The following is a 12,406-nucleotide window of genomic DNA, read 5'->3' as shown; positions in this document are numbered from 1 at the left end:
CTTTGTTAAACCATCTGGGGGGGGATGAACATTGAAGTTGAAGGAACATTTAAGATTTATTTTTATTACATTTTAGATAAAGCACTTTTGTTACAATTTGGGATCACTTGTCATTGCCAGGTATTGTTGATGTGTACAAATGTTTGAGGCAGGAAAATTAAGTACTTTGATCAGATTTTCTTCTTACTGTAAACTGTTAAAATTTTGCATATTTTAATTTTGATTTTTTGTGGTTGCACAAGAATTAAATTGTCACGAATATTTTCTTTGAATAACAATATAATATGCCTTATGAAATAATCAGATTATCTCAAATTTATAATTGCGTGAATTTAGATTGATCTCACAAATCAAAAAAATGTCATGGAAATTTCTTCTGTGTTGTGAGTCATGTTTTTGCCAGGAAAGTTCATACCTGTTAACCCTCCCACATTAGGGGGAAGATCTTCACAAAATCAACAAAGAAAAGAATCTCCCAGATAGAAATGTTAGGTTTGTGGTTTTTTTTTTGTTAGAGTTGCTATATTTTCTCTATAAAAAGTACAAGATGATTGAATTTTTACACAGAAAATTTGCTTTAAGTAAAAAATCTCCCACATGAGACTGTGATAATGAGGAGAATCTCTCACATGAGACTATGACAATGAGGAGAATCTCTCACATGAGAATGACAATGGGGGAGAATCTCTCACATGAGACTTTGACAGTGGGGGAGAATTCCTCACATGAGACTTTGACAATGAGGAGAATCTCTCACATGAGACTGTGACAATGGGGGAGATCTCTCACATGAGACTTTGACAATGGGGGAGAATTCCTCAAAGAACTGTCCCAAGGTTAATAGGTATGAAGCTACCAAAAATCTTTTTAATGGCAATAAGTAGGGGGAGGGTAAACAATTTGCCTTGTTTCAAGTGTCTATGTTGATTGGTTGATATATTGTTTTATGGTTATTTTGAAAAATTAAAAATATTTTTATAATAATCTTGTTTTGTGTTTGAAGTAAATCTATGACTCGGAGATGGTGCAGCAAAACAAATTCCTCTAACATGTACATTTTTTTATAATAGGAAAAAAAGAATATGAAATGAATTACAATGAGACAATACCCATCAAAATCTAAACATGAAGACATGGTAAAAATAGTTTCTAGAATTCACTTATGCAGAAGAGTTTGCTTTGAAGGGCAAGGGCAAATTTACTGAAAGATTATAAAAATAATTACATACAAAATCTAGATACAGTAGATTTTATTTAATTGCATACTTGTTTATCGCATATTCCTTTTAATTGTATAAAAATTCAAAGAACAAAAACATTTTTCATCTTATCCATAGACAAAATCCTCGTATTTGCATTACATAAGGCCAAAAATGAGAAATTCCTCTTTTTACATTTTCTTTTTCTTTTGACTAAACACTAAAGAAGAAATCTTTTTATACATGAGGAAAAGAATATACCCTACTTAAACATTGAAAACATCAGGTATTTTCCCTTGAAATGACAATTTCTCTTTGCTTATTCCTGTTAATTGCATATTTTTTTTCAGACAGGAATCTACTGTATATGTCGTGTATTGGGAAATTGAGACAAGTAAAAAAAACTCGCAAGAGATGAAAACAAATGAAAGATTAATCCAGTTTTTGTCTCTTCAAATCTTTCAATGGCTGAGGGCTGAGTTTTACATCAGAAACTTCCTAATCAATCAACTTGAGAGGTTTAATCTTTCAACATTCTAATAAAAGAGTAAATGTGATTTACAGTATATCAGACAGCTTCACTATCAAAAAATGATGCTTTTGAATCCATGAACTTATAAATCAATCAACTGGTGTGATGTAAATCAGTTAAATCAGTCACCTTCAAAAACAAACAAACTGATGTTTTATAAATCAATAAACTTTTAAAACTAACAACTGATGTTTTATAAATCAGTCACCATCAGTCTACTTCTAAAAAAACTGATGTGTTGTAAATCAGTCAACTCTGAAAACAAATAATTTATGTATTTTAAATCAATCAACTTCAAAAACAAACAACTGATGTAAATCATGTCAATTGCCAAACAAAAAAATTGATGTTTCACCTATCAGTCAACTTTAAAATCATATGGTGTGCTCTAAATAAACCCACTTCTCAATTAAAAAGAGTGTGATATAAATGAGGTCATCTTCCAAATATAATATTTTAAATTTATACAAGTCCGTCAACTCCACATGTAAAGAAATAAAGTGCTGATTAGTAGTCAACTTCTTGGGAATCAAATACAGATGTTTTATAAATCATACAACTGACTTGTATGTCTAAACATCATCCAAATAGGTTTGACAAAATGACAAGCACTGAAGAGTTAAGATTTCATTTGAATCAACCTAGAATGATAGAATGATATATTAATGATATATTAATTATTCAATGTAGGAGGGTTCTTCATGATGTCATCAGTTTAACTTACATGATCTTTTTTTCTTTTTTTTTTGCGGGGGGGGGGGGGGGCCAACAATATAAACAGTGGCACATGGTATCAACTAAATATGAACACTTTTTCATTTCTAAGATTATTCTAAAATACATTTTTCAGTGATAATGCCACATATGAGGTTAAATTTAAAAAAAAAATGACTTTAAACATCTGAAAATTATCAACAAATTTATTTTCATGTTATTTAATGTGAATCTACAAAAAAATCTACTGAAAGCACCATTTAGATAAATATTTAGAAAAAAATCGAATTTTACACATTAAAAAAAACAAATTTATTTTTCAAGTTAAAGGAACATGAAAAATGGATTGGTCATTCTTATGTTGTCTATAGTTGAATTTACAATAGTTAATGAGATTATGGAAAGTGATAGACTATATCGATAAGATAGATATAACCACAAGTAAATATATAAGGAGTCAACGTTGTTTTTTTTTTTGTGCCTGCTGGGGTGAAACCGACTCACCGATTTTTCCGGATTTGTAGGCACCGTTTACGAGTTTTGTTATTAGAATTTCCATTGACAGTGCGCCACCTAGGATTCAAAGGCGAGCGGGAAGGTAAACAAAAATTAAATGAAATATGAAAAATAGAATGATTTCTCAATACTGTGCGTTTTGATTCAACTAAACAACAAATTCATGCTAAAACGATCTTCCATGCCGTTTGGTGTCGAAAATTCCCATGGCCATGGTCATGACAGTCCTGAGTCCTGACCTTAAAATATTATCATTAAATGCTATGATTGAGTATGAAGCTCCGGAAAACGTTTTTACTGTTTGAAAGAGCCTTTTTTTTCTTGAAATTTTATCATTAAATAATGTGTGAAATTTTACAGCATATTTTGGTAATGTTACAACCTCCTGTGTGGGGAATTGTACCTTGGCCTTGACTCCTTGAGACTTGCCTCTTGCCGTCTTGATCAGAAAATTTCATACATGCATACTGGTCAAGGAGAAGTTCTCCCCAACAAATAAATCTTGCTTGCTGGTTTTTCGTCCTCTCCTGTTTAACAAGTTCATGCCCAAAGGTTTTCTTAGCAGATAACTAACTCACAAAAAAGAGTTACATGTACATCATACATGTCACAATATCATACAACAGTTTTCATTATTGACAATAAGGAATAAAATTTGGGTGAGCAGATTGGCAGGAAGAATTGCATCTGTCTTGAAAATGGCAAGATCTACTCTCTGACCAGTAGGTGTTTACCATTGGAAGCTTAAAAGGTGTCCCTCTTAAAATTTTCAAAGAGGGAGATTTGCTGCATTGTGTATGTGCCCTATTTTAAAAGTCTTCTGCAATATAATTATGGCAAGTTCTTTGTGATATCATCACTTACCTGTGATTTGTTTTTGGTTGACAAAAAATCCATGATATGGCATAAAGCATCAACTTTAAATCATTGTAACATTTTCTTGAAAAAAAACTTATTTTCCCAAAGTCAATTGCAAATGAAACTCTTTTTATCCTTGGAGATTTTAAATAGATAATCTTATTATACTACATGAGCATTAAAATTTCAATTTTAAGCAAAAAATAGAGGTTTACATTAATATCATTATAAATTTATTTTTCAAGTAAAAAATTATCATGGGATTATAATCATGAAATTGTCAATTGTTTGTTTAGGAACAATAAATATGTGAACAATAGCCACATTTAAAACTAAAACGGAACTAAATGCAAATAAAAAGAAAGTGAGGATCAAATTTTTGGTCTTACCGCCTTCGTCTTGGGCAATATGTATTTTTAACTCCTGGGGAAAATATATTGGCCCATCCCCCTTCCCCTCCAAAAAAAGTCCTTGGAGTAAAAAATTCATGATGTGTTTCAAGTTCTCATATAAATAGCTAAATATTGAAACTCCTTAACTGTAGTGTATCATTTTCTAGGGCCACCATGCCAGAAGATAGAGTAATACCTGTTAGAGTCGCGATACGATGTCGTCCATTGATTACCAAGGAGACAAATGAGGGTTGTCAAAAATGTGTGCGTTTTACCCCTGGAGAACCACAGATTTTACTCGGATCTAACAGAGCATTTACATATGATTATGTGTTTAGTCCCGACCACTGCCAGGAAGAAGTTTATGACTTAGCAGTAAAGCAGCTGGTTCAACATATATTCAAAGGTAGATAAAATAAAATAGAAAATATACTCAGTTCAAAAGCACAATGTTTAATGGTCCCACCAATAAGTTGCAATACCTTTTTATCCCTTTTCCGATTTTGTGTGTGTGTTTGCCTTGTATGACACCTTGAATAATAAACTTTTTAAAAATTTTTGATATAAAATCCTCAGTCATCATAAATTTACTAGTGCTTTACAAAAAAAATCTTTTTTTTTTTTTGCCTATCAGTTCATGTTAAATTCCTGGTGACAAATCCTTAAAACCTTACTGGTTCCTATCACTAGCTGTTACTCTTTTTTTTCAGGATACAATGCAACCGTTCTTGCTTATGGACAGACAGGAAGTGGCAAAACTTACACCATGGGAGGATGTTATGACCTGGATTCCAATACAAACCAAGGAGTTATACCTCGTGTTGTACAGGAATTGTTTATTGGCATGGCTGAACGACCCGATTATTCTTTTTGTGTGAAAGTGTCATATTTAGAGGTACATGTAGACGTCATATTGAAAAGATTTTTATAGAAAATATTGACAGTTCCTATTAAGCTAGTAGACTTAGGGTAAGGGACACAACTCTTACAAGTCATAGAATGTTTGTATTTGTCATTTTACATCAATCTCATTGAAGCATCAAAGTAACTTGGACTGATTTCATTCTTTTTCAAAGGAAAACTTGAAAGGCTGTGGTGAAATTGAATATGATACAAACATATCACTGATTTCAAGAGTTATGTCCCTTACCCTAGGTCTACCTCCTTAAATTTAGATTTGAATATATTATGAAAAAAGCTAACAATCTCATTATTCTATTGAAACAACATATTCAATTTTACAATGAAGTTCCTCTTTTAAAATAGTATAACCTCCCATGGAAGGTAAAGGCTATGACCATGTTTGTTTTAAATTCTTAATGTTTTCCAGATTTATAATGAAGATATAAATGACCTCCTGTGCCCTGCATCTAAGAGGGAGCCACTTGCAATCAGGGAGGATACATCAGGAGAAATCAAGGTATTTAAAATACTTCAAGGGATTTGATAATGTATTATGGATGGGGATGACAAAATTATCAAAATACTCAACCTAATTTCATGAAACTTTGAAGGTAACAAAGACACCATATGTAATTTAGTGTATTACCAGGAAAGTTTTATCCCAAAATTTGGTGGGAGTAATGCTTTGCTTTAACACATGTTAGAAGTAAAAAGCAGACTAAGTTGTGCTTTAGAAGTGGTTGAGTTGAAACATGAAATAAGCAAACTAAATTTGTATTCTGAAATAATTTCTTTTATTTCATGATTAAATTGATTTGATGATTGTTTTCATAGTACATGTAGCGTTGGTTAACAATTGGTATTTTAATGTGTACACTGATGAATAGTTACCAGGTTTGAGGGAGAAGACTGTAGGATCATATGAGGAGACATTAAATTGTTTGTCCATGGGAAGCCAAGGACGCACAACAGGAGCCACTGCCATGAACACCACCTCAAGCAGAAGTCATGCCATATTTACAGTGCATGTAGAAATGAAGAAAAAAGATGATGAGTATGTTTGTGTGATTTTAAAATTATTTTTAGCTTTGCCTATGAAGTATTGAGCTATTTGTATATTTATGGGTGATATCTCGACCAATGAGAATGTAAAAGACTTCCTTTGATATGTATGTTGGGTCTGTATCAAAAATTCAAACGATTACTTCCAAACTACATACATCATTTCCTCTTAAAAAGATTTTGAGCCATTCATATTTAGACTATGTATATATATAGGATGTTGCTGATGCTCTAACCTTATTGATGAGTTATGGGAGCACTATCATCAAGAACATTGGTCATGGCTTGTTCTCCATTTGATCATCAAATTAAAAATTTAGATAGCATTCAATTGTGCCATTGGTTATATGGAGAAAAAAAGTCAAATCTTCTCTTGTTGAATTGTAATGCATTTTTATAAGTGTCCAGTTTTTGATATATTACCTAACAAATATTGCCTCTGTGACTACACTAAGTACATGTATGATAGGGTCTCATTAGTAACTTTTTGGATAATTTCAGGAATGATACATGCAGCTCCAAGTTTCACCTTGTAGATTTAGCAGGATCAGAACGTGCTAAAAAGACCCAAGCAGAAGGAGAGAGATTCAAGGAGGGAGTTAACATTAACCGTGGATTGTTATGTTTAGGCAACGTCATTAGTGCTTTAGGCGATGAGAAAGACAAGAGGTCGTACATCCCCTACCGTGACTCAAAATTAACTCGACTTCTACAGGGTAGATATACAGTTAATATGCTACAAAAGTTGAATATCAATAAACATTTACTGCATGATTCACTGACTACATTAATTTGCTTGGAAGGCAGTCTTTGAGTAGAAAAAAAAACACATTTGTCAAAATGAAAAGATCTCAGTTATTATCAACAAAAATTGGAGGAAATAGTATTTTAATTGATTAGTATTCATTGATAAATCACTTCTTTATAATCTTTTGCAAAGTTTTTTTTAATGAACTTAATAATTGGACTGCTCCATTCTCAGTAAAATGAACTAAATAGTTAAGAAAATAATATGTATAAAAAACCTTTTTCATGTATTTTTATTTTTAAATTGATTTAAATGAAAAGGAATCTATTAGGAATAGAAATGCAGTCATTTTGTGTTCAGTTATTCTCAATGTAAGACACTGATGATATATCTATTTGTAGATTCATTGGGAGGAAATTCTTATACTCTGATGATAGCTTGTGTAAGTCCTGCGGACACAAATATGGAAGAAACATTAAATACTCTTCGCTACGCAGACCGAGCTAGGAAGATCAAGAACAAACCTATTGTCAACAGGGATCCTCAGGCTGCAGAGATTATCAGATTAAAACAAATGGTAAAGCAATAAAGGAATAATTTTTGGGCATGATCCCTTTCTCTTTACCTACATTCCAACCATGGAAACAGGTCTAGTAAGCATAATCAAGGGAACCAAGGTTATAGCGGTAATCAAAAGAATGTAATCCAGGGACAAAGACCAGACATGGAAAACAGACATACACAACAAAGAACATAAAGTAACTAAAATCATACATACAATGTAACAAAAGCAAATGAGCAACTCAGACTCCACTAAAAACTGGGAGCATGGACCAGGTGCACCGGTAGGGTAAGCGTCCTCTGCTTTTCTAGAAACACCCACGGAGTTGCTCATAAAATGTCAAGTCCAGGGTAGACAAACGAGGAAAGGAAAACTATGATCCGTTAAATAAATCAGTTTTCATGGTGCAGATGGATACACCATAACGATCCACGAGTTCATGATGACGACCATGAAACTTCTGTAGTAATGATTTCAATCTTGTAGCAACATAACCCTGTTCCAGAAGCCTATTTGTTAGAGTTCTAGTGTGATACAAAAAGTCTGCGTAGTTTTGGCAAGCTCTGGCATAACGTATGAGTTGTGATGTGAACAACCATTGAACTCTATCCATCAGTCTAGAGGGGGGGGGGGCAATTTTGTGTAATCCATAATAGAAAAAGTGTTGAACCAATTTCATTCCAACTTTACACAGTGCTTGTATACATATATGATATTGAAGATGTTCAACTTTTATTTTAGAGAATATTTGATATTTTTCTTTCTTTTTTTTCAGTATATGCTATAATTAGTACATTACTTCAGAACATTTGTAACCCACTTGCTAGGTTTTTTTTTGTTGTTTTTTTTTTTCAAGTTAATTAGTGTAAATTTACATGCATGTATATTTAAGATATTTATATGCAGACAAATAGGGATCAGGACAAAAGCCCTCCATGAGGTATTATGATATTTCTAAAATAGTGAAAGTGTAAAATTTGAAATTTAAATTCTTTGGAACTTATACTAAGTGGACTGATATAAAAATGTATAAATACTGGAATTGTATTTATTTTGTTTTGAAATTTGATTTTAGTCTAAGTTTTAATGTTTGGATGAATGGTATAATCGATTAGTTATGTTGTATTTTGATTGGGAGCAGGACAAAAGCCCCCCCCCCCCCCACATGAGAAATTATTTTAACAATTATGAATAATATTTCTATTAGTACTGAAAGTGTAAAATTTGAAAGTTAATTTCTCAATTGTTAACTTTTTGTTTCTTTTTAAGACAATTTTTTTATCAATAAAATGATAACAGTTTTCAAATATGCACTCTTTAAAAAGAAATACATCTAAAAACAGTCATTTTGTTTTCTTTTTAAAAAGTGTATTACTGGCAGCTTTTCTTATTTCTTTGATGAAATTTTTTTTTATCAACAAAATGATAACAGTTGTCTTTAAAAAGAAAATCATCTAAAAACAGCCATTTTGTTTTCTTTTTAAAAAGTGTATTACTGGCACCTTTTCTTATTTCATTGATGAAATTTCAAATGATTCTAGTAATAAGGAATAGAACATCAAATATAATATAAGTAATCCCTTGAAAAAAATACACAGAAATTGAACCATTTTAATACAAACAAAAACTTCCTAAATACACTAAACAGAATTAAAAATTACACAAAAAAGACAAACACAAATAAAATGCAATACCAATATAAAAGGAACAGTCACAACAAAATAAAAATAAATACACAAAAATAAAACAACTAAACAAATATAAAAAACAAAAATAAATATATATTTTTACATTAACATTCAATGTATTATACGATGGGGGGCTTTCGTCCTAATGTGGACGTCCTAGACCCATTTTGATCTTCGATCTTTTCATGATGTTCATAATTGCTTATTTAACTATGATAACAACTTTCAATAAGTTTGAAATTGAAGTCAATCAAGAAATATTTAATTGAAACCATTTAATTTGTTTTCATTTCAATAGAAGTCAATTTTGACTTGTCTTTTGATAATTATTTTTGTTAAAAAAAAAAACAAAAAATAAATATATGTTTTTACATTAACATTAAGCTTATTATAAGATGGGGCTTATGTCCTAGACCCTGTTTTTAAGTTTCAGTGGGGGGAGACTCTAAATGATGGTTAAATTTCTCATAATTAAAGTGGGCTTTCTGAATTATACCAATCTTTCAAAAATTCCAGTTTTTTACTTGCAAAAGGGAATGTGGAAAATGAAAACATTCCCACACCAAAATTTCACTCACCATGGATGACTTGAAAATGGAGTCCTAGAATACTGATCATAGGTAGGTTATCTTATATTTGTATGAGCATCTGAAAATAAATATTTCTTTATTTTTCATACCTGTGTTATATTGGCACATTTTTTTAGTTCAGAAATAAAATTTGTACTTTGACCTTTGTACTTTCTGTATTTTACAGGTGATTGAATTAGAATCCAGATTACAAGCTGGTGGGATAACTGTTCAATGTACAGCATCAGCTTCTACATTTTCTTCTGTCACTTCAATTTCTACTTCTACTTCTTACATGTAAGTATAATAAAACTTGTCATGTGACCTTCATCGTGGTCACATAAGACCGGTGGTCTTTATAAACAGGTCAGGGCTCAAGCTACTTAATAAAAATAGGGAGAAGCAATGTCTCTTTCAGAGAGATACAATGGGGATGTGAAGAAAAGTTAGTAACGGGAATCCACTTCATTCACTAACAATTTTTAAAAAAAAAAAAATATTTTTTAATTATTTTTGATATGTAATATTACATATATGTACACAATAAGCAAGCATTTCTTTAGATGTCAGTTTTCTTTTATTTAGATGATTGCTTTTTCTTTTGCTAAATTTGTATGTTGCTAAAAAATTTTAGTCAAAATAAAATCAACCTGCTGACTGACTAATTGACTATTACATATACACATGCATTATATAATCAAATGCATTAAAACTCCATGAGACATTTAGTTGGAAAATCTTTTTGCAGTATTTTGATGTATTGAAAATGTTTTCTGTTTATTTAGAGACCAAGATTCTGTAATGGATACAGTTAAAGAACTTACGGAGAAGAATAGACAGTTAGAGGTATTTCTGAGGGATGTTAATTGTAGGTTTTCTGTCTGTCATTCTGAGCATTATTATTAAGACATTACCATAAACTGAAGTAGTGTATTACAAACATTTTTGATACATGTATGTATCCATAGAGAATAGGATCTATTTTGTTTTTCCCTGTAGATTAAAATGAAGGTATTAGTAATTTTAGATTGCTTTTGTTAGTGTAGTCAGCTTACATGTATTTTCCTTTTCTTGTTTGGGCCATATCATTGTTTGTTGTAGAGAATAGATTTTAATTTTGGTCAGGATAGACATTTGGAAATTTTCCTACATGTAGGTCATAAACTAGGTCATGTTTCTCTAATATTAAAATCATCTAAGACCTTGTAAATATTATTCGTATATATAACACTCGTTTTGTATTATAGTTAATTGTTTTTTATTAACATCCAGTTAAAAAAAAATTAAAATTAATGATGGTATTCTTAGAGGACAAATTTTTGCAATGCCTTTATGGTTCTTTTTTTTTTTTTTTTTTTTTATAAGGAGGAGAATGAGAAACTCTCCAATGAACTACAGCGGGCGGTGGACAATAGTGCAAACCTTTGTGAGAAAGTTATCAAGTTAGACCTCAAATGTGAAAGACTTAAAGGAAGGCTGGAAGATTTAAAGAAAGACACAGGGTATACAGAAGGCATATTTTGATAGTTATAAATTTTAGACACAATCTTTTGAGGCTTATTCTGAATTAATTTTAGACACAATATTTTGGGGATTATTCTAAACAAAATATTTTATGGAGTAAAAAGGTTTGATGAGATTTACCGACACTATGACTAAGTTCAAACAATTGACAGTGTTCCCTGTTCTATCTGAGAAGTGATAGTAATAGTTTTAGACTGTCAAACATTATAACCCATGAACTGTTTCACCCACTGCTGGTTGTGTCTTGGTTGTTCTACCAGTCTTTATACAGCATGTGGCTTTGCGGGTTCAAACAGACATTCTACTGTTTGTGTACATGTATGTGCAAAAAAAGGGTTATTATACCCCCATCTCCACTATAGTTATATAGTGATAGGGATGTCCATCATAGAGTACTGTGAAAGTACTATTGTTCATAAGGTATTAAGTATCGTGGTTTTCGTGGGTAGGTCAAACCATGAAAATTGGTATCCACAAATTTTAGTACCTTCACTGTATTGCAAAATATCAACTCATTTTGATTAATTTCAATATCATAACAAACACGCCTCGGACATATTTGTTATGGTGTAAAAATTAGATAATGCAATATTTTACATTATGCAAATGCCACTCATTATGAAACTTATGAATTAGTGTAGTCATACTACAGAACTATGAGCACATGTACTCAGTGATCTGAAATGTTAATGATATACTTGTACATGTATCAAATCTTCTTAGCCTAGCCTCATAATTTAAAGGTTCAATTGTTTCAGTTGTAGAAATGCATGAATCAACTTCTTGCTGAGTAATTTTCTTTTTCTGTTTTCTAGTTACTTTAAACATGTCATTTATAAGTTGAAAAAAAAAATGACTTTGAAAACATTGCCTCACTAATAATTTGATGTCTCTCTTATTTTATAGTGTTGACTTCAATGTGTTGAGTAGCAGTTTGGATGTGAATTCCCACCCAGAACTAAAAGAACAGATGGACAGACTGAGAATGCTGGCTGATAAAATGAATGATCATGACAAGGTAGACTACTCTTGGAAAACATTATAAAAGGGAGAAATTAAGACTTGTTGAACCATCATATTTTTGTACAAATAGGAAAAGGTCATGTTGCAAGTACATGTATTACAGAAATTAAATATGC

The 12,406-nt window shown here is 31.3% G+C and overlaps 1 protein-coding gene across 1 annotated transcript in view; it reads left to right on the top strand.

Moving 5' to 3' along the window:
* Positions 1-2,910: 2,910 nt before the first annotated feature.
* Positions 2,911-12,406, top strand: part of LOC148605713 (chromosome-associated kinesin KIF4A-like) — a 30,938-nt gene continuing 21,442 nt past the window's right edge. The window contains exons 1-11 of the mRNA XM_088548107.1: positions 2,911-3,043; positions 4,379-4,617; positions 4,922-5,106; positions 5,542-5,631; positions 6,002-6,168; positions 6,678-6,892; positions 7,326-7,501; positions 9,931-10,040; positions 10,529-10,589; positions 11,109-11,245; positions 12,174-12,285. Coding sequence (XP_088404233.1) covers positions 4,386-4,617; positions 4,922-5,106; positions 5,542-5,631; positions 6,002-6,168; positions 6,678-6,892; positions 7,326-7,501; positions 9,931-10,040; positions 10,529-10,589; positions 11,109-11,245; positions 12,174-12,285 — 1,485 coding nt within the window. The 5' untranslated portion in view covers positions 2,911-3,043; positions 4,379-4,385. The remainder of the gene's footprint in view (positions 3,044-4,378; positions 4,618-4,921; positions 5,107-5,541; positions 5,632-6,001; positions 6,169-6,677; positions 6,893-7,325; positions 7,502-9,930; positions 10,041-10,528; positions 10,590-11,108; positions 11,246-12,173; positions 12,286-12,406) is intronic.

The sequence above is a fragment of the Perna viridis genome, chromosome 10, assembly GCF_037379345.1.
Source record: "Perna viridis isolate PV_CMFRI_1.1 ecotype Kerala chromosome 10, ASM3737934v1, whole genome shotgun sequence".
In the NCBI taxonomy this organism is placed as follows: Eukaryota; Metazoa; Mollusca; class Bivalvia; order Mytilida; family Mytilidae; genus Perna; species Perna viridis.
Note: the sequence above shows the minus strand (reverse complement) of the source record. Positions and strands in the feature narration are given on the sequence as shown.